We start from the raw sequence: 19,704 nt of genomic DNA on the forward strand, positions 1-19,704 counted from the left end.
TGCGCGCGCAGACCCACGGCAACCGGCCCACGTGCGGCCCATATGTTTCGCGTGAGCGCCGCCTGGTGGCCGAGAAGCGTCTCGCAGCGAGCAGGACCCGCGCTGTCCCGGGCCCCGCCCCTTCGTCGAGCCCCGCCCCCGCTCCGAGCCCCGCCCCTGCCCCGGGACCGGCCCCTTCCCGCCCCTTCCCTGGACCCCGACGCTGCCCCAAGCCCCCAGTCCTACCCCGAACCTGCTTCTACTTCACCCCTGCCCCGAGCTCCGTCCCTGATCCGCCCCCCCGGTCCCGCACTCCTCTCTCCCTCAGCCTCTGCTCCGCCCTCGCTGAGCCCCTTCCTCGCCCCGAGCTCCGCCTCAGACACCGCCCCAGACACCGCCCCTGCTCCGCTCCCGGCCCGCCCCAAACTCCACCCTCGCCCCGCCCCAAACTCCGCCTCTCGCTCCGCCCCAAACTCCACCGCCCCCGCCCCAAACTCCGCCCCCGCCCCGCCCCAAACTCCGCCCCTCGCTCCGCCCCAGCTCCGCCCCAAACTCCGCCTCCCGCTCCGCCCCCAGCCCCGCCCCAAACTCCGCCTCTCGCTCCGCCCCAAACTCCGCCTCTCGCTCCGCCCCAAACTCCGCCTCTCGCTCCGCCCCAAACCCCGCCTCTCGCTCCGCCCCCAGCTCCGCCCAGGCTCCGCCCCCGCCCCCCCCGATTGACGCGCTCGCTCCGCTCTCGGCCCCTCCCGCCGCGCGGAGTTCCGGCACCGGCCGCTCTTTAGCAGCTCCTCACGCTTCAGCACTTGGATATGTTTCCAATAAACTTTGTTTTTAAAAAGTCAACATTAAAAAAAAAAAATAAAAAGAACATCATTCCCTTGGCTGCGCAGGCACTGCTGCATGCCGCCCAGCGCGGGACACTGGGACACGGGGACAAGGCTGTGGCACACACGGGGCACAGCGGGGACCGACCCCGGGAGGTCCCTCCGCAGCGGCTCCGGGTGTGCAGCACCTCCCGCCCTCAGCTCATGAACTGGGTGTAGCCCTCGGCCCCGGTGACGATGACGTCCATCCAGATGCGCATGGCCTCGGCCGACGGGGCCACCATGTAGTACAGGCGGTCGTGGGTCTTGACGCAGAACGTGAGCACGGGGTTGGGGCTCTGGAGGAGACGGGGGGGTCAGCACCTCCCAGTGGCGCAGAGCCCCCTGTGCCCCCTCGCATGTGGCTTCTGTCACCAGCACCCCAAGGGACTGGCGCCACCAGGGGACAGAGGCCGCTCCGGGAGCGTCCTCACCCTGAGCTGGCAGCGCAGGGGGATGCGGGAGCACCAGCCATGCCAGGGGGTCTGGGACCTGGCAGGGGGTCTGGGGTTCTCACCTTGGCCGCGCTGCGGAGGTGGTCATAGTAAACCTCCTCAATGGCTTGGAAGTAGATGACGCCCTTCAGCTTCGTCTCATGTTTATCTGCCCGAGAGAAGGAACCAGTGTCAACCACAGCACTGCGGGCAATGGCATGAGGAGGGGGCGATGGCAGAGCGAGGGGGCAACAGCACAGGGACTCACCCACATAGTAGGAGAGGGTGCGCTTCATGCGGTCGAAGACAAACCAGCGCTTCTTCCAGGACTTGATCTTGCCGCCCATCTTGACCAGGTAGCCCTTGCACATCTTCTCCGTCAGGATGACGTGGTAGCAGGTGTCCACGCTGTGGCCCGAGGACTCAATGTGCAGCCGCAGGTTGAAATCCTCCTTGCGGATGGGGAGGTAGCGCGTCAGGGGACGAGCCTGGGGAAGCAACACAGCCCTGCAGAGCCCGCCGGCGGCAGCAAGAGCTGCATCTCCCTGCAGGGACACCGGCCAGGCTGGCACAGAGGACCCAGAGGGGACAGCCCGTCCCATACCTGAGAGAAGTGCTTCTCCCGCAGCTTGACCTCCTTCTCCACCAGCTTCTGCCGCCGCGCAGTCTCGTCCTGCAGCTGCCGCTCCAGCTGCTCCCGGCGCCGGCGCTCGTCCTCCAGCGCCTGCCGCCGCAGCTCCATCTCCCGCTCCTGCCGGCACGCACAGGCGCTCAGCCGCGGGGAGGCGGACCCGCTCCCCAGCCAGGCCCGGTACCCCCGCTCACCCGGGACTCCATCAGTCGCGACTTCTCCGCATGAGCTTCCTTCAGCATCTTCTCCATCTCCTCAATCTTGCCAGCCTCCATCCCGCTAGCACTGCAAGACGTGGCATCTGCCGTCCCCGTGGGAAGGATCAGGAGCTCGCAGCGGGGGTGGCAGAGCTGGGCTTACCTGGAGACGTTGTCGGGCGAGCAGGCGGAGGCGTTGCCGGTGGAGATGCTGGTGTCCATGCTGTCCGAGCTCTCCAGGCTGAGCGTGTCATACGCGTGGTCCAGCTCCTCGGCGTGGGGCCCAAGGCCGTGGGGCCGGTGGTGGTGGAGGATGGAGCGATGCACGAGTTGGGGGAAGGCACTAGGGAAGGGGGCCTGCCCGTGCAGGGCTTCCCACTGCGACTGAGCCTCGGCGGCCGCTTTCTGCTTCAGCTCCGCCAGCCGCCGCTTCTGCTCCTCGATCACCTGCTGACCTGTGCCGCAGGGAGAAGGTGACGATGGCTGAGTGTGCCGCGCTCCGAGCTGCACCGCGGTGGGCAAGGGGACGGCATGGGCAGGAGACGACAGCACAGGTGCTGCTGGAACCAGAGGGATGGTGGGTGTGGAGGGGGGAGCCCGGGCAGCCAAGGGGACACATGCGCCAGGCTGGCGGGAGCGGGTTGGCAAAGCATCAGCAGGTCGGGGACACACAGGGTTGTCCCTAAGCGGATGCCGAGCAGCCCCGGGGCCCTGGGCTGGTCGTGCCCCTCTTGTGCGTGGCAGAGGTGCCAGCAAACAGCCATGCTGCTGCCGCGGGGCTGCTCGAGGCATGGCGACTGCCCCACATCTCTACCTGGTAGATCCCTCGGCTGCGAGGGCTCCGCGGGGAGCGGCTCGGCTGGAGACGCCGTCGGGCGGAGGGGTTGGGGGGGAGAGAGGGGGGAAAAGCGAGAGACCGTGAGAGAGGCAGCAGGGGAAGCGCCTCCCAAACCCCAGCACCCCGCGGAGCCGGGACCAGACTCACCCTTCTGCTGCAGGGCCAGCTGCCGCTTGGCCTCGATGTCCTGCAGCGTGGCCGCCAGGTTGCGGGGCAGGCTGCCTGCCGGGCTAGGGGGGCCCTGGGCAGGACAGCAGGTGGTCAGCTGTAGGGACGGGGGGCTGGCACCGGGCGTGGGGCCCCCTGGCAGCCGTACCTTGGGCGAGGGGCTGCGCCCCAGCATGGAGAGGTTGAGCTGTGAGGACGAGGGGGTCCCACTCTTCAGCCGAGGGCTCAGGGCACCGGCGTCACTCTCTGTTTTGGCACGATAGATCTGGGCACGGAGACGGAGAGGTGAGAGGGGCACTGGGGATGCAAAAGCCCACCTGGCTGGGTGGCTCAGCCGGTGGTGGGTGAGCAACCCTCCCCAGAGCCTGCCCTCGGCAGTGGTGCAGGCAGGAGGAGGCAATGACAGGAATGTCCCCGCGCTGCCCCGGCAGCTCCGAAGCCCAAGCCCCATGGCAGAGGGAGCCAGGGTTACCTGGAGAGGCCCGTGAGAGGAGTGAGCTTTAGCTGGAAGCGGAGGAGGGGAAGAAGGAGGAGAGACAGAGCAGGAGGAGGTCTCAAAGGCAGCCATGGCCTCCTGGTACCACTTCTCTAAGTCAAGAGCCGGGAGCCACACGGGCCCCCCTGGCAGCGACTGCTCCGTCTGGAGAGAAACGCTGTGTGAGAGCGGAACGCGACGAGAGGGACAGACACAGAGAGACGGAGAGGTGGGAGCATCCCTGCCTGTGCCTGACCCCCCCAAAAACAGGACCTGCAGGCCCCCAGGCCCCCTCGCTGCTCATGAGGCTGATAGAGCTGGTGGCAGTGCCAGATGGCACAGAGTCCAGTGCCACGGGCTGGCTCAGGCAGGGTGCAGGCAGCGAAGCATTGGGCAGGGAGTGAGGGGCTCACCCTGTCCCGTGCATCCCTGTCACCTCCCAGGGAGACTGTGGGGGCAAAGGCAGGAAGACAAACCTCTGCAGAGCCGGAGGGAGAAGAGAGAGATGGAGGAGGAGGAGGAGGAGGAGGAAGAGCAGGAGCAGTGCAGACCGAGAATGAAGGAGCTGGAGGGGCACAGCCCGGCGGGGAGGCGGCGGAGGCATGGAGGATGCCCGAGAGCTGCTCAACAGTCACGTACTGGGCAGAGAGAAGCAGATTAAACTGGGAGAAGAGGCTCTGAGCAAGGGCAAGCAGGCACAGGGGAATGAGCGGGTGGCTCCAGCCCCAAAAGAGGGGGTCACATCCCCAGGAAGGGAGACAGCTGGTGCTGGGCACTGGGTCAGGGTCTGCACCGTCCTCACCCGGGACTGGCAGCCAGGACTGAGTCCCATGGGCAAAGGGCCACCCTCCCGCCCCACTGGGGACCCGCTGCTGCCAACCCCAGAGGGCAAAGCCTGTCCGGAGTGAGCGAGAAATGCTGCCTGGCAAGGAGACCGGGTGGCTCCAGTCTCTGCTCCCCGCTCAGCGGCAGCCGGACAAACCCCTGACCCAGGAGAGCTGCAAGCACCGGGACACAGGGGAGCTGTGGGGTCTGCAGCATCCCCGCAACCCACAGTGGCAAACCCGAGCACGCTCTGGAGCGGGTACCTCGTCAGCTGCGGGAGGGACAGCAAGCAAGAAAGAGTGCTGAGCGGCAGCAGGGGCAGCAGCAGAAGCTTTAGCGTCCAGGCTGGGGGCGTACGCACGGCGGCAGAACCTGAAAACGTCAGACAGCCTCATGTACTCCTAGAAACCCACGGCGGAGAAGGAGGAGAGTTAAAGCCATGCGCTGGCAGTGCGGCGCAGACTGCAAAGCAGGAGCAAATCTCCTCGCGCGCGTCCCCCCACCACCCGCCCAGCCCTTCCCGGCCTGCAGCTGCCTCGCTGTGTGGCACCACATCTTAGGCACAGCTTTGCTAGGCGCAGCCTGGGTGTGCAGGGCTGCAGCCTACCCTGCCAAGGCCCCAGGCACCTTCAGCCGCTCCCATCACCCACGTCCTGGGGTCCCCGGCCACAAGCCCTCCCTGGTGCCACAGCACCAGATGAAGCAACTCGAGCTTAAAACCCATTTCCTCAGCTTTTCTGAATCAGACACACTAAAGCCAGGGATTTGCTCTTTTCCTGGGTAAGCTGGGCTAGCTGGACCCCAACGGATGCTGTCGGGAGGTGCCCAGGCAGCGGGTGAGCGGTGGGTGAGGGGAGGCGCAGGGACGCTGCGCTGGGGTTAAGGCCGCAGGTGGCAGCAGAAGGGCTCAGGAGAGCACCTGAAGTCAGGCTCTGGTTGTTAATGAGCGCAGCTGGAAAGCTAAACAAGTGACACCGCAGCCGTGCCAGCCTGGCGCACTGCTGTGGGTTCCCGGCTGCCCCAGGGCGGTGTTAGTCCCGGGAAGGGCTCGGCCACGGCAAGCAAGCGAGCTCATACAGTTAGTGCTGGTACCTCGTGTGCTGCGGGGAGCGAGCGGGCGGCAGAAGCGAAGGAGGAGGCGGCAGCGGCGGGTGGGGGGCTCAGGGGCTGCGATCCCTCCAACAGCTTGTAAGGCTCGGGGATGCGGAGAGTCTCCTGTTGCGGGGGATGATCCCGTGGGTATGGTGGGCACAGGCAGCAAGTGGGCAGCACCGCGGTCCCCAAGGGCATCAAGGCTCTGTCTCCCCGCTCAGAGCCATGGGCAGGGCAGGGGGGTGACCCACTGGCACCTAAAAGCCTTTGGCCTTCACCGGGAAGGAGTCCCCTGTGTCGGCACCAAGACAGTCACTCACCTCTCTGAGAGCCGAAGACATTTTGGGGAAGCTCTTGCCGCCTGTGACGAGCTGGTATCGCCTCTCCAGGGACACGAGCTTCTCCTTCTCCTGAGCGAAGGGTGAGAGCAGAAGCAGCTGATGGTCACTGGCACCCCACGGCCAGTCCCCCCAAAGCTCACCCTGTCAGCTCCATGCTGTCCCCTGCCTTGGGCACCCCTAGGGTGGGGACCATTGGGGACCTCGGTCACTGCGTTACCTTCTGCAGCAGCTGCAGGACGCCGTTCCTCTCCTGGGCCAGGCGCTCGGCCTCCTGGGCGCTCTGCAGCCGGATCTGGGCGACCTGGGCGTCCAGGGCGGCCACCCGCTCCTGGGGAGGGCAGCGGGATGAGCTGGTGCCAGCAAGCCGCAGGGCTGGGCCGGAGCCGCCGTCCCCCGTGCCCACCTTCCTGCGGGCGATGCTGCGGTGGCACTCGGCCCGGCCCTGCAGCAGCTGCTGTCCCCGCGCCTCCCGCTCCTCCTCCAGCCGGCTCTCTCGCTCCAGCTGCTGGAACTCCAGGTCCTCGAACAGCTTCGCCTCCGTCTCCAGCGCCTCTGCCTCCTGGGGACACACAGGGACACGGGGGAGCCACTGTCAACCTCTGCCCAGCTAGAGAAGGCGACAGAGCCACTGGGCGCCGGCCAGGTCGGAGCCATCAGCCCCACAGGACGAGGCGCTTGCCATGGCCGGGGGCTCCTTGGAGAACAGCAGCCAAACTGCGTCCTGGCTGGCACCAGGCAGCAGAACCCTGCATGCCAGTGTCACCACCGACGCACGGCCCCGCATCACCGAGCTGAAGGGCAGCTGAGCCCCCAGGGACGAGCACCACGCCAGACTGCCATCGCACCACGCTCCCCGCGGGGACGTGTCCCACCCTGCCACGGCAGCCGCTGCTCCTGCAGCACAGCGTGGCGCTGCCGGCGTGGTGGCTACCACGGGCTACCAGACACCAGGACCACCCTGTCACCATCCCTGTCCATCGCACGCCGGGGTTATGTGCACGGTGAACACTGAGCAGGCGCCAGCCATGGCTCAGCTGCTACCGCAAAATACCAGATAATGGGAAAAAAAAACGCTGTAACATAAACCAACGGCTCTGTGTAAATAAATGCTCTCAGGAAATAGCTGGAAGCAGACGGACCAGGAGCTGGGACCCCCCAGGCTCCTTCCGGGCATGGCGGCTGCGCAGCGGGTGCACTCACGCTCTGCCAAGCTGGCACCGCAGCAAGCTTACCGGGACAGCGGTGCCCGGCGCCAGCCACCTCCGGCCCCGGTGCAAGGCTCCCAGTGCGGCCCCAACCTAAGCTGGAGCGAGGGAGGTGGTCCCAGGCGTGGGGGGACACTGACCCTTCGCATCTGCTCCCGCAGCTGCTCCTGCAGCGACTCGGGGCACTGAGCGAGGTGGCTCTTCGACTCATGGTAAAGCGCCCGGAGCTGCTCGAGCTCCTTCCTTTCAGCATCAACCTTTGCCCTTTCCTGAATCAGGGGAGAATGAGACAAAAAAAAAAAAAAAAAAAGAAAAAAAAGAGAGAGAGAGAGAAAACACACTTCTCAAATCCATGCCATGCAGAAGCTGCAGAGTTAGATAGAGGCTCAGCTGGAAAAAGAGATTGAGAGACCTGCAGGGAAGAGTGTCTATGGAGGGGTCGAGAGAGCAGCCGCAGCCACGGACTGAACTGGGGGTGTTAGAGGGTCCCAGCCCCACCCAGCCTCACTTTTCCATGCCAAAACCCCACTTATGGGCACCAAAACAATGGATGCTGATAACACCGCTAAAGTCATCCTGACCCTGCAAATGGCTGCATCACATGCACCTTGTGAACCACCACTAATTAACTTTCTTAATTGATGCTCCAGGGCGGGGCTGCGGGGTGCCAAGGGGCTCCTGGGCAGGCAGAGGTGTCAGAAGCGGTGGCAGATGGCAGAGCGGGCACCGTTAGCGCAATTAGTGCAATTAGTGCTGGTTAGGAAAGCGGGTGGTTATTTCAGCAGAGAGGTTGGAGGGGGCTGTCCCTGTGCTGCTCTCCTGCCTCTGCACTGGCTGCCCCTGCAAAGGGCTGGGAGACCAAAACCAGAACAAAACCCCCAACGCCACATGGCACCGCTGGCAGGCACCGACAGCAGCTCTGGCGGTCACGGGCAACCAAACAGCCTGAGCGCCTCCAGCCTAGGGATGCTGGCACCGCATCTCGGCGAGGGGCGGCACGGAGCCGCGGCGGGACCAGCTGCGTAGGGACACCAGCATCGGGCAGCACAGAGCCACATCCCAGCAGCTCCCCAACCACGCAGCAGCTCATCCAGGGCCGTGCCACGCTGCCCATGAGGCTGCAGGACAGATGGCAACCCGTGGCCGGGAGGAACGTGCTGTGCGCACAGCGGCACAGCTGGCAGATCACTGCGACAACTGTACCAAAGACACGTCCAGAGGGAGGGGCCGGGACCCCAGTCCCTGCCCCAGGACCCCTCCTCAGCCACTGGACCGAGTGAAACACGCACAGCGATTCCCCCGCTGCCACACGTGAGGATGCCCTGAGTTGCCACAAGCCACAGCCCCAGCGAGAGCTGGGAGCGGGGAGCACCGAGACCTGCCCTGTCTGGGCAGCACTGTCTGGGAACGCCCCGCGGCACAGAGCAACCCTGCGAGACCCCACCAGCGGGACAGATGGCGGCTGAAACACCCCAAAAGCGTCAGCCCTGCCCTCCCCACAGGGCTGTCTGTCCTGGGCAAACAGACGGACAGAGTCCCCTACGATGACAACCCCGGGGGACGCTGCTCGATGCCACTGCGGTGCCCAGGGACAGGAGAACACATCCACAGAGGAACGCTGCAGGTGGGCACCGCAGCACCGGGGAGGACATGGCACTGCTGGCACGGGACTCACCTTGTCGCGCTCCCGGCGGATGCTGGTGTCCAAGCTGCGGATCTTCTCCTGCAGCTGCTGCGCCGCCTCCTGCTCCTGCCGCAGCCGAGCCACCTCCACCTCCCGCTCGCCCTGCAGCAGCGCCCGCTCCAGCTCCGCCTGCCCAGCACAGCTGCATCAGGACGCTGCTCCGGCCCCGATGGCAGTGAGTGCGGAGGACACATCGGGGCACCCGGTCCCCTCACCTCTCGCGACATCTCCTGCAGCTGCTGCTCCAGCTCCTTGAGGCGGCTCTTGAGCTGGTCCAGGCGGCCCAGCACGCTAGCCCGCTCCTCCTCCAGCTGCTGCGCCTCCTTGGTGCGGGGCCCTGCCAGCTCCTCGTGCTGCAGGGAGGGCAGGTCGGCATGGCATGGCGTGGCATGGCACAGTGCAGCACGGCGTAGTGCAGCCACCTGCTCACCTCGTGGTGGGTGCTCTCGGTGCTGCTGCACTCCTCCTTCAGGTTCTCCTCGTCCGACCGCTCCAGGCTCTCTCTCTGCCGCAGGACACCCGGCTCCTCGGCAGCACGGCCCAGCGCCACAGCACCGCGGGGTGCCCGCCGGCCAGCATCCATGTCTGCAGCCAGGAGCCGGTGCATGTCGGCTGGTTCAGTACCATCCGTCTTGGTGTACTCGGCACAGAGGTTCAAGATGGTCTCCAGGCGCTGCCGCTCCTGCGGGAAAGAACAACCAGCGTGGTGCCCATTCTGGCACACGCCGCTGCCAGAGCGTGCCAATGGCAGATGTGGGGATGCGGGGTTGCTCTATGCCCTGCCCGCACGCTGGGACAGGCTGAGGACATCACAAATCCCAATGCAGCTGCCCTGACCCCATGCCGGGAGCTGGAGACGGGCTAATTACAGGCAGCAGCAGCGGCGGCTGCCGCGCGTCTCCGCTATTTCCAGGCGGTGACTCAGGCCGCCCGCACTGGGCGTGAGTCAGGGCTGAGCAAACAGCCCCACGGCACAGCCCGCACGGCACCGGCAGATGCACGGGGCAAACCCCACCCTGGCAGCTGCCACCGCTATAAAAACTCCATCCGCCCTAAATATAGACGTGATGCCCACAAAGCCACCGCACTGTCGCGGGCCTGGACATGATGTGGATGGTTTTGCAAAGCCAGGGGCACCGCGATTTCACCCTGCAGAGCTGTGCTGACCCCGTGGGCTCCCCTGGCTGCTGGGAGCCAGGGGCTCCGTGTCCCCCAGGAGCTGTCATGGACCCACAGCCGCTCCCGGCCATAATCCCCCAGGATAAGCCGGCAGCCTGGCAACTGCTGCAAATCCCCGAGAGGCAAGAGCTGGGGTTTAAAGTGGCAAAAGCCAAAAGGCGTTTGCTCAGAAGCTGCCCCGTATTCGAACCCATCCCCATGTGCCCCCCATGTCCCCCAGGCTCACCAGCCGCTCCATCTCCTGCTCTCGCACCCGCTCCTGCCGCTGCCGCCGGTGATACTCCAGCAGCTCGTCCTCGTTGTCGCTGATCTCGGTGATGCTGTTCTTGCGCTCTCGCAGCCCTGCTGGTGGCCGGGGGTCCCCAAGGGGCTTCCTGGGGGCGCGGGGGCTCTGCCGGGGAGATGGCACTGCCGGGGAGCCCAGCCCGTACGCCGGGCTCAGGCAAGCGCCAAAGCTGGGGCGGCGCGGGGGGGCCTCTGCCAGCAGTGGGGGCAAGGGGCTCCCTGCGCCCCGTGGCTCCTCTGGGCCCTTGCGCCGTGCACGGGGGCTGCCGGCCACCTCCCTGCCCAGCCGGGGCTGTGGGGAGGGGGCGTCGGGGGCCACCCGGGGGCTGCCGGCCCGGCGCGACAGCGAGGGGCTCAGGGGGGGCAGCTCCCGCATGCTGTCCACATTCCGCCGGGCCGCCCGCGGGCTCTCGGGGGGCTGCAGCCGTGTCTCTGGGACCACCCTGCTGGGGGGCTGCCGGCTGGGGGCCGGGGGGTCCCGCGGCTCGCGGAAGGGGCTGGGGGGCCGCTCCTGCAGGGCTGCCCGCGGCCGCGGGGCCGGCCGCGGAGTCAGCCAGGGGCTGCCGGCCCGCTGGTCCCTGGGCCAGGACTCGTCGGGACCCCCACCAGGCGCAGCGGGGGGGCACTGGGGGGGCGGCTGCACGGCGTGGTTGTAGCTGGAGGAGCGCAGCGGGACGAGGGGTGGCACGGCTGGGCCCTGCTCCTGGCTGCTGGGCGAGGGGCTGGTGTAGCTGCCGCTGCTGGCCGGGGAGGAGAGCGGGGAGAAAGGCGGGGAGGTGTTCTCATAGCTGGAGCCCCCCGAGGCAGCCCCAGGGCTGGGCGGGGGGGACAGGAGGCAGCGGCTGCCCCCGTTGAGCACAGGGGACAGTGGGGTCCGTCCACAGGCGAGCGGCTTCTTGCCGCCGGGGGATGGTGGCTCTTCCAGCACCAGCGAGTCCATGATGTCCTGCAGGTCCTTCTCGATGGAGCTGACCAGGGAGCTGTGGCTGGGATGCCCGCGCTCTGGGGGTTGGCGGCTGCCATTCACTAGCGCCTCAGGCTCTGTGGGGTGGCACAGGAACAGGCATCAGCGCGGCGGGTTCCCCCAGCCCGTGACCAGGCTGGGGTTTCCCGGAGCAGCCCGGCATCACCGCTCCGCACAGCCAGCGCCGCTCGGAACACTGCTTCCCCTACCCCGAGCTGCTGCACCGGCTGTGGCCACGGTGCCGGACCAGGGAGGAAACGGCATCCCGCTGGCCCCATCACCAGGGAGACAGAAACCCGATCGCACAGCCCAGTCGCCTGCTCCGCCATCCCTGCGCCGCCGGCAGGTCCCGGCCCTGCTCCCTGGGGAGCAGCTGCCAGCACCCACCGCTCGTCCCCAGCATGCTCCAGCACGCCAGCCGCAACCAAAAGCCACCGAGCACAGACCCGTGGTGCATCTGGACCCACCACCACGCCGCCCACAGCCTCCCCGCGCTGGGGTGCCCCGTCCTGCCGGCGCAGCACCGATGTGCCTGTCACTCAGGGAGCAGCTAATAGCGGCAGGCGCGGAGCCCGGCCAGGACAGCATGCCACCCAGGCTGCGTCACCCCCTGGCACCCAGCGGCTCCCCCACAGCAGCCAGCAGCGCCGGGGGAGATGTGCCACAGCCCTGCCTGTGACATCCCACCCAGTCCTGTGGGCAGCAGCTGCGGGATGCTCTGTAGCTGCGGGATGCTCCACAGCTGCGGGATGCTCTGCGGCCACGGCACCTCCCCGTGTCCCTCCTCCCGTCCCCCAGCTGCAGGCGTGCTGCCTTCTCAGCACACACGTGGCGGGAGAAGGCTGCCAAGCTCCCCTCCCCGTGCCAGGGTGTGCCGGTCAGGGCAGGGAGAAGGGCTGCCAGCCCGGGGAGTGCTGCCAGGGTGCAGACATCCCTGGGAGACCTTGGTGCAGGCGTTCATCCCATGGCCCCGCAGACGGGCAGACACAGCGAGATAAGCAGCTGGCGCAATGGAGGATTGCGGCGGAGCAAATGGCCTTCACAGACTCGGCACGGCCACCCCAGCACATAAACACCCGCTCCAAGGCAGCAGGGGGGCCCTGCACACCCTGCATCCTCGGCACAGCCCAACACGCGAAGGCTCTGCCACAGCAGAGACGAGAGCCATGCCTCACCACCCTCGCAATTATCCTTTTCCGAGGCAACGTTAATCATTAACAAACACCAGCACAGCTGCCGTGCCAAGCCAACAGCCAGCGCAACCGCGCCAGGCGTGAGCCCCGCTCCCGAGTGCAGAACGGGGCTGGGAGAGCATTGCGCTGGGGGTCTGGTGGCATGGGGCAGGGAGTGCCCTGGTGTCCCCACCTGGGATGACGGACGGTCACCTACTTGCTGGCAGCCCGTAGAGAGCTGCCGGGCTCCTGTCCCCCGCCGGGATCATGCTCTTCATCCACTTGGCCTCGGCAGGGTGGTTGAAGCGCAGGAAGGTGGCCTGGCCCAGGCAGATGGTGCACCCTGGAGATAGAGGAGGGGACAGGGCTCAGCCATGCCGGAGCAGTGCCGCGGAGAGCTGATGCAGGAGCTGGCGCAGGCAGCCGGGCCTGGCCCCACAATACGTCCCAGGGAGGGGAGCGGGGTCCTGCTGTCAGCAGAGGCTTAGGGGGAGCCTGAAATCCAGGTCACCCCCCGGCAGCTGCTGGCAGCGCGTCACGGACGCGGGCACAGCTGGGGTCCCCGGTGGGGGCCGTGCTGCCGCGGGGGAGCTGGCAGCCCTCCAGGGCCGGCACGGCTGCCAGCTGCAGACAAGACAGCTCCTGTCCCCAGCCGCAAAATGCCTCTTCTTGGCCCAAAGCAGCAGCCCTCGTGGGGGAAGGCTGCTGGGTGGCCGTCAGGGAGGAAGGCGGCTCGGGAAGGGGAGCAGGGCTGCGCGGTGCCGGGGGACGCGGTGGCGGGGAGCGGCGGGGGACTGGAAGGCTCGGTGCTGCAGACGCGCCCTGCGGGGAAGCGCCTGCCAGGGCCCCGGGAAGAGGCTCACGCTGCACCCACAGCCACAGCCCAAAATCCCTCGCCGGAGGGAACACATTTTTGGAGCACCCAGCAGCCCAGGCGGGTGGCAAAGTGAGCGAGAGGTCGTGCAGATGACTCTGTTGCCGCCGTGGGGATCTGGCTGCCTTGTCCGAGTGCCGAGGAGGGAAGGAGTTGAGTTGTGTTCCCCAGCCAGAGCTAACACAGCACCCCAGTGCGACAAGAGCATCCCGCCTGCCCGGCAGCTATGTCAGCGGCGGCAACGGCTCCTCCACGCCAGCAATGGCTCCTCGGCTCAGGGCATCACCGACCTGCACCATCCCCACCTGCCAGCGCCGGCCCGAGGAGCCGCGCGTCGCCCCGGCAATGCGGGGAGCGCCCACCCCGCAGCTCGTCCGGCTGCGGCCGGGCACAGGCTCTGTCCCCGCCCCGGCGGTCCCTGCCCGCCCCCCGCCGCAGCCCCCGGCTCTCCCCCACGCCGCGGGAGCAGCGGGACTCCGCGGCCGGTCACGGCGGAGCCGTCGCGCCCCTTCTCCGGCGGCCACGTGGCTCCATTGTCCCCCGCGGGGCAGCGCCCACGCGGGTGGGTCCCGGTGCCGCTCCCGGGCAGGGGCCGGCGCGGGGGGGCTGCAGCGCGGCCGCCAGGGGGGCAAAGGGGCTTCGCGACCCGCGCGGGGACGAGGAGCGCCCCCCGCCCTGCCCGGACACGCGCAGCCGCCCCGGCCCCGCCGCACTCACCGAACCGCCGCCGCCGCCCGGGCAGCGCCGCGATCCGCCCCCGGGGAGGGGCGGCGGGCGGGGCCCGGGGGGTCGGGCCTCAGCCGGCCCCGCCGCCCGGCCGGAGGGTCCTCCTGGGAACCGGGGCCGTACGGGGACAGGGGACCCCCCCGGGGAGGGGGACAGGAGGGTCCGAGCCCCTCCGGTCACACGAGCACAGCGGCGGGTCCCCAGCAACACTGCCCGGGACAGCCAAGTTGTTTTCTCCTCCTCCCAACCCTGGCTCAGCATCTCTGCTGTTCGGGAACGGGGTTCGATGGCGATGAACAAGCCCTGCCCCGCCGGAGCTGCTCCCTTCCTCCCCATCCCACGCGTGGCACAGCCTCCACGCACATGGCAACACCAGTTCCCAAACAGTGTCAGTGTCCAGCACATTCCCAGACCAGGACAAAGAGGCAGGAGCATCCCAGAGGGAACGTGCAATTGAGGATGGATCTGCAAAGACCCCGATACCCAACAGACGACCCTGCTCGCCAACGCCAGGTCCCGCTCCGGAGGAGACCAGCCTGTCCTTACCTTGGGTGAGGCGTGTAGGCTGCCGCACCGGCACGCCATCAATGGCGCAGGCATTGCCACAGGGGTGCAGAGTGAGCATCCCCTGCACGTTCTCGATGTAGCAATGTTGGGGCTCCAGCCCGGGGCCCTGCAGGACGATGTCCCTCGCGGCCGTGCCGATGGTGGTCCTCCCTGCCAGCAGAGACAGCGGCTCAGCGTCCCTGCTGCCGCCACCGCTGTGCCCGCGGGGACTGACACTCACCTTCCTCCAGAGGCAGGAGCGTGATGGCCGTGCTGAGGCGGCCGCTGCCCAGGCTCACCAAGTGTGGCTTCTCCGTCTGCACCTTCAGCCCCTTGCCTGTGTCGATCAGGTCCAGGGGGCTGTTCTGCAGGAGGAGAGGAGGGGTGCTCAGGGATGCTCACAGCTCCTGTGGCTGCAGCCCCTGCTCCCCTGCGCTGTCTACCCAGCCACGCACCCAGGCTGCTCCAAAATGGCTGGGCACACAGGCAGGGAGCAATGCCCAGATACAGCCTGGCAGCAGGACACAGGATCTGAGGGCTCCCGCCTGCATGTGCTGCCCACCCCAGGGATCAGAGGTGACGCTGCAGGAACAAGAGTAGATCCCCGGAGGCTTGGGCTGCACCTAAGAGGATCCGAACTGCCAGCCACTTAGCGCAATTGGCTTTGCCGCCGATCCCGTAATGGGATTGGGGTGAGTAGGCTGTGGAGGACCAGGGCTCCCATCTGGCTGCCCAGGCTCCCGCAGGGTCTCCTGCGTCCTGTGGCCCCAGAGACTCACCTGGATGATGGTCTGGACTCTGCGGGTTGGGCTGGCGGGGTTCCTGCTGGGTGCCTCCATGGTACCAGCTCGGGGACGCCGAGTGCTCTCAGGCACAGGCTGCTGCCGGCAGAGATGGAGAAGGTCAGCACAGGCAACGGCACAGGGCACAGCTCTGCCGTATTCCTCTCACACGTCCCTGCTGGCAGCCTGAGCCTCATGAACCCTGCCCCATCCCAAAACAGGGCTCGCCAGCAAGAGAATTCCCCTCCTGAGCTCCCATCTCCAGTCCTGCAGCACCTGCCCGAAGCCGGCAAGCATCCCTGCCCAGTGAGGCCCGCACCCCCGTTCACCCCGGGAAACCCATGTGTGTGCCCAGCATCAGCACAGGACACAGCAACGAGGAGCCGGCAGGCTGGCTCGGTTTTGGAGAGCTGATGTAGGAAACACGCACCCTAAGTGCCGAGAGTGAAGGGCAGCTGGACCCTGATGGCTCCTGGTGGACAAGGACACGCGAGTGCAGCATCCAGTTGTCCCCAGCAACATCTGCCTGCCTGTGCACAGGCTCGTGGCACACCCTGGCACAGCCACGCATGCCACGAGTGCCCATCCCAGGTACGCACCTTTGCTGCTGTGCAGCCCGGCAGCAGCAGCAGCAGCAGCACCTCGGGGTGCACGAGCCTGGCTGAGCACAGTGCAGCCCTGCCTGTGCCCGCGCCAGGCTGCTGCCCGTCAGAGCAGCCACCCGCTGCCATTCTCTGCCCAGGCAGGCAGCAGCACGGGGAGGAACAATTTCCGTCACCCGGTGCTCACGCCACTGTGGCAGTCCGGGATGCTCTGGGGTTACTAAATTTACCATCTGCTGCTCCCCCTGTCCCTCCCTTCCTCTCCAGCCTGGCCAAGCATGGCTTAACCCTTCCTGGGCAGGCTGGGGCAGCCCAGCTGTGGAGTGCTCCCACCCCCAATACAGACTGTGGTCCTGGGGCAACCGGGGGCACCAGGAGGAGCCCAGCGTGGCTCCCGGCAGGATCACCCACTGTCCCAGCATCCCGCGGGGTGAAGGATCCCCCCGGCTCAGCCAGTGCCAGGCTCAGCTGCGGGGGCGAGCAGGCGGCTGTTACACATCGCGGAAAAAATGAAACGCTGGAAAACACCAGGCGTGGGATCCAGGGCTGGGACAGAGCCTGGGCGGCTCCATGCGACACCGGGCCAGCTGCCCCACGGCGAGGGCTCCGTGGGGACCACGGTCGCCCCATGTGACATGGGGACAGCTCAGCTGGGGCAGGGGGAAGCAGAGATGTGATGCCCCGGGAGCAGCTCCCTGGTGCCCACCAGCTGCCAAGGCGGGACCGCCGCTTTCCCTTACCTGCCACCCCGTCCTAGCCTGGGCACTGAGCGGGGCTCTCCGTGGCAGCGTGCCCATGTCCCTGGGGCGCAGGGGGGCTGTGTGTCCCAGCATTGGGAGACCCCACAGCCTGTCCCAGCCCCTGCACCCAGGCCCCAACACAATGTCCCGGAAGGAGGAAAAGCCAGGAGGGGCCGGGCTGCTCCATCGGAAGGGAGCGGGGCCAGGGTGGGATCCTGCGCCGCCGTTAACCCCTTCCCAGTGCAGCCGTGCTGGTGAGGCACGGTGAGCACCATGGGGGACCCCCGAGCCCCACAGCTGGGTGGACCGTCCCTGCTCCTGCCCCTCTGCTGCTGCCCAAACTGGCTGCACTCAGCATCTCTTGCCTGCCCACGAGCTGGAGGGTGACCCTGGCAGCCAGTGGCTCCCCACACTCACCCTGCAGCCCCCAGCATCACCCATCAGAGCCCCTCACCTGGCTCCTCGCTGCACAGGGGATGCCCGCCGTCCCCCAGCCCGTCCCGGGGTGCAGCCCCTCTCCCGCCAGCTCTGCCGGAGGAATGTGGGGCGGGAGCACGGCTGCCCCGGCCGGCGCCCCAGCGCCGGGGCGGACAAGGCAGCCTTTCTTCTCCCGCCGCCTGTAGAACGCGCCGCTTGTTCCCGCCGTGGGAAGCGGCGAAGGCAGCAAATGCCAAGGGGTCGGGCTTGGTTACCGCCAAACAGCCCCTGGCCCCTGCGCGGGGCTGCCCGCTCGGCCCCCGCCTCCCACAGGACAAAAGCCCTTTTCTTCTCCTGGCGCGGGCAGAGGCCTCACCTGGGAGGATGCTCAGCCCTGTCACCACGGGGCCTCGCCAGCGCCGGGCAGGTTGTACATGGACACGCTGCCCCACCGCACCGCAGGGAGCCCCAGCAGCCCCCACCTGCCCTCAGCCCCCACGGGCAGGGCTGCTTGGGGGTCTCCTCCTGCCTGCCCCGCTGCTGCCCACCGAGACCCAGGCACGGTGCAGCCTCACACCCGTCAGCGCGGCTGGTGCCAGCAGCCAGACCCCAGAGCCACCATATGCCACCAGCCAGGGCACAACCAGGGCAGAGCCAGCCCATGCTCATGAACGGCTGTGCCGACACACCAGAGCACAGCCCAGCACGCCCCGCCATGCACTCCCCACGGTGCCAGCTGTGCCGGTGATGCAAGGGCCCAGTACACAGCATCCCGCAGCACAGCCTTTCCTCCCACCCATGCACCAGTGAGTCATGGGGGGAAGCCAGAGCAGCCAAACTAACGGGTTCACACCACGCAGCACCGCAGCCTCCGTCCAACTTGGCTGCCTGCTCGCTCCCCATCTGCAAACACACTTAGGATGCGCTCACCCCTTCCCACACCCTCTGCCCCGGTAAACAACCGGCTCTTCCGCCGGCAGCTGGGAATGGGGAGCCTGCCGGGGAGCGGAGCCTGTTCCTGGCCGCTGCCCCACGCTGAGCAGGGGAGACCTCGCCGGCCCCAGTCCACCCGGGGAAGGGGCGGCAGGGGCTGCACCGCAGTTGCTGGGGTGACACAGCACGCCTGGCAATAACATCACTGTAAATGAGCTGCCAGACAGCTCCGGTGAGAGCTGAGGAATCCCAGCCGCACCCGCTGATCTCAGCGCTCCTGGGAAGCGCTCCTGCACCGCGCACAGCTGCACAACAGCCGAGGCCACGGCCCCGCCAGCATCGCACTTCGGGCTCTCCGTGCGCTGGGGACACCCACCACAGGCTTGGGTCGAGAAGGGCACACAGCCTGGCTTTCCTGCACCCGATGGTCCCCGAGACGAGCCAGCTCTGAGGGCCAGTGACACTGCACTTGGTCCCAACCGCTGCCAGAAGTCAAACACCGAGCCCAGCATCAGCACGTGCCTCTGGCCACCACAACGCGGACAGAGAAACCACCACTGCTGAGCACTGGGACCCCTCACAGCGTCACACAATAGAGACTTGTTCCTCAAAGCTGCCTCGTAGCAAACGATGGTTTCTCGTCTGCAGGCCAGACGCTCGGCTCAGTGGGGAGCAACTGCGGCTCCTCGCTAAGGACAGCTCAGGGACCGCGGCACAGGATGGGTTTGGTGGGTCCCAGATATGGTCCTTGACACAAACCCATTGCCCAGCCCTACGTTCACTGGAAGAAGGGCAGGGGGGAAACCTCTCCCATCCAAAACAGGCATCACTCTCTCCATTCTGGTGTCTGGCCATCAGCAAGCGCCACCTTGTCACGCAAACCCATGGCTCCATCACCCTGCCTGGCACCCTGTCCACGCAGCCCCACGCACACCAACACACAGCATCACACGCCAAACCCAAACGTACCAGGAGCTACCCAAAAAGCACCCAGGCAGCGCTGCACTGCTGCTGGTCTCCGTCCTGCCCGCGGCGCTCAGCTGGGGATGTGTCCCGTGTCCCACTGCAGCCCCTGCCCAGTGCGCAGGGAGGGCTGGGGGCTTGCGGGGCAGCCAGCGGCCCTTCGGCGCAGCAGCTGGACACCGTCTGGGGCCGCCAAATTCCTTGGGCTTTCTGGCAGCGGCTGAAGGGGCCATGGTGAGAGCGTGTCAGGAAACTGGAGTAAACAAGGTCGTGCTGCAGAGCGGGGTCCGGCCAGGCCAGTGCTGTTCCCAGGCTCCCCGAGAGGTGTCGGGGAGGGTCGGGGCAGCCAGGGCCAGGCGCCACATCCCCCACCACCACCCACCGTCCACAGCGGGATTTGGGGACAGGAGAGCTTTGTCCAGCCACCCACGCAGGGCCAGCGGCTCTCAGGGCTCCCACGCCAACAAACTCCCCCCGTCTGCAGCTGCCGGCCCCCCCATGCACCCCAAAGCTCTGGGCAAGGCGGGTTCCGCAGCTGACGGGGTTTTCCTGCTGTCCCACGCCGGGAGCAAGGACCCCCCACCCGCCGCTACCCGGAGCCCCCTCTCCACGGCCCGGCCGTTCCCACCGCACTGCTGGGACACGGGTGGGTCCCGCCGCCGGTGCTCGGTGCCCCCGGTGCTCGGTGCCCCCAGCCCATCCCCGCTCACCTCCGCTCTGGCAGCCCCGTCCCTGCTCCGCCGCTCCAGCCGCCCCGCCCCGGTGCCGGCCCCGTCCCGCCCCGCAGGT

At 67.5% G+C, this 19,704-nt stretch overlaps 1 protein-coding gene across 20 annotated transcripts; it reads right to left on the reverse strand.

Annotated features, from left to right (window-relative positions):
* Window positions 1-808: 808 nt before the first annotated feature.
* On the reverse strand, window positions 809-19,681 carry PHLDB1 (pleckstrin homology like domain family B member 1). 20 transcript variants are annotated; one of them, XM_065651922.1, is made up of 25 exons: window positions 19,626-19,681; window positions 18,922-19,135; window positions 15,258-15,356; window positions 14,720-14,843; window positions 14,479-14,649; window positions 12,550-12,675; window positions 10,138-11,237; window positions 9,163-9,414; window positions 8,948-9,085; window positions 8,724-8,861; window positions 7,189-7,317; window positions 6,247-6,402; window positions 6,061-6,171; window positions 5,823-5,912; window positions 5,503-5,625; window positions 4,062-4,223; window positions 3,583-3,750; window positions 3,090-3,375; window positions 2,919-2,963; window positions 2,268-2,559; window positions 2,102-2,192; window positions 1,881-2,027; window positions 1,545-1,764; window positions 1,360-1,445; window positions 809-1,141 (listed from the first exon to the last, which is right to left on the reverse strand). In XM_065651922.1, the coding sequence occupies exons 3-25, from the start codon at window positions 15,315-15,317 to the stop codon at window positions 1,001-1,003; spliced, it is 4,356 nt and encodes a 1,451-aa protein (XP_065507994.1). In that variant the 5' UTR covers window positions 15,318-15,356; window positions 18,922-19,135; window positions 19,626-19,681; the 3' UTR covers window positions 809-1,000. The 20 variants fall into 20 exon arrangements, with proteins under 20 accessions (XP_065507994.1, XP_065507993.1, XP_065507990.1 ...); XM_065651921.1 differs by having other exon boundaries at window positions 15,258-15,359; XM_065651918.1 differs by lacking the exons at window positions 18,922-19,135; window positions 19,626-19,681 and adding an exon at window positions 16,603-16,738 and having other exon boundaries at window positions 3,090-3,183; window positions 3,259-3,375; window positions 15,258-15,359.
* Window positions 19,682-19,704: the final 23 nt, after the last annotated feature.

This window comes from Caloenas nicobarica, chromosome 26 (assembly GCF_036013445.1).
Source record: "Caloenas nicobarica isolate bCalNic1 chromosome 26, bCalNic1.hap1, whole genome shotgun sequence".
NCBI classification, from domain to species: domain Eukaryota; kingdom Metazoa; phylum Chordata; class Aves; order Columbiformes; family Columbidae; genus Caloenas; species Caloenas nicobarica.

What these genes read in the sequence shown, in the direction of transcription:
- PHLDB1 (XM_065651915.1), bottom strand. Translation starts at nt 16,695, where the DNA reads ATGCTGGGACACACAGCCCCCCTGCGCCCCAGGGACATGGGCACGCTG. An exon ending in GCCTACACGCCTCACCCAAG is followed by an intron (nt 12,676 to 14,478) that starts GTAAGGACAGGC and finishes CTCTATCTCCAG; the next exon opens with GGTGCACCATCTGCCTGGGC. An exon ending in CGCTCCCCGCAGCACACGAG is followed by an intron (nt 4,224 to 5,502) that starts GTACCAGCACTA and finishes CTCTCTGCCCAG; the next exon opens with TACGTGACTGTTGAGCAGCT.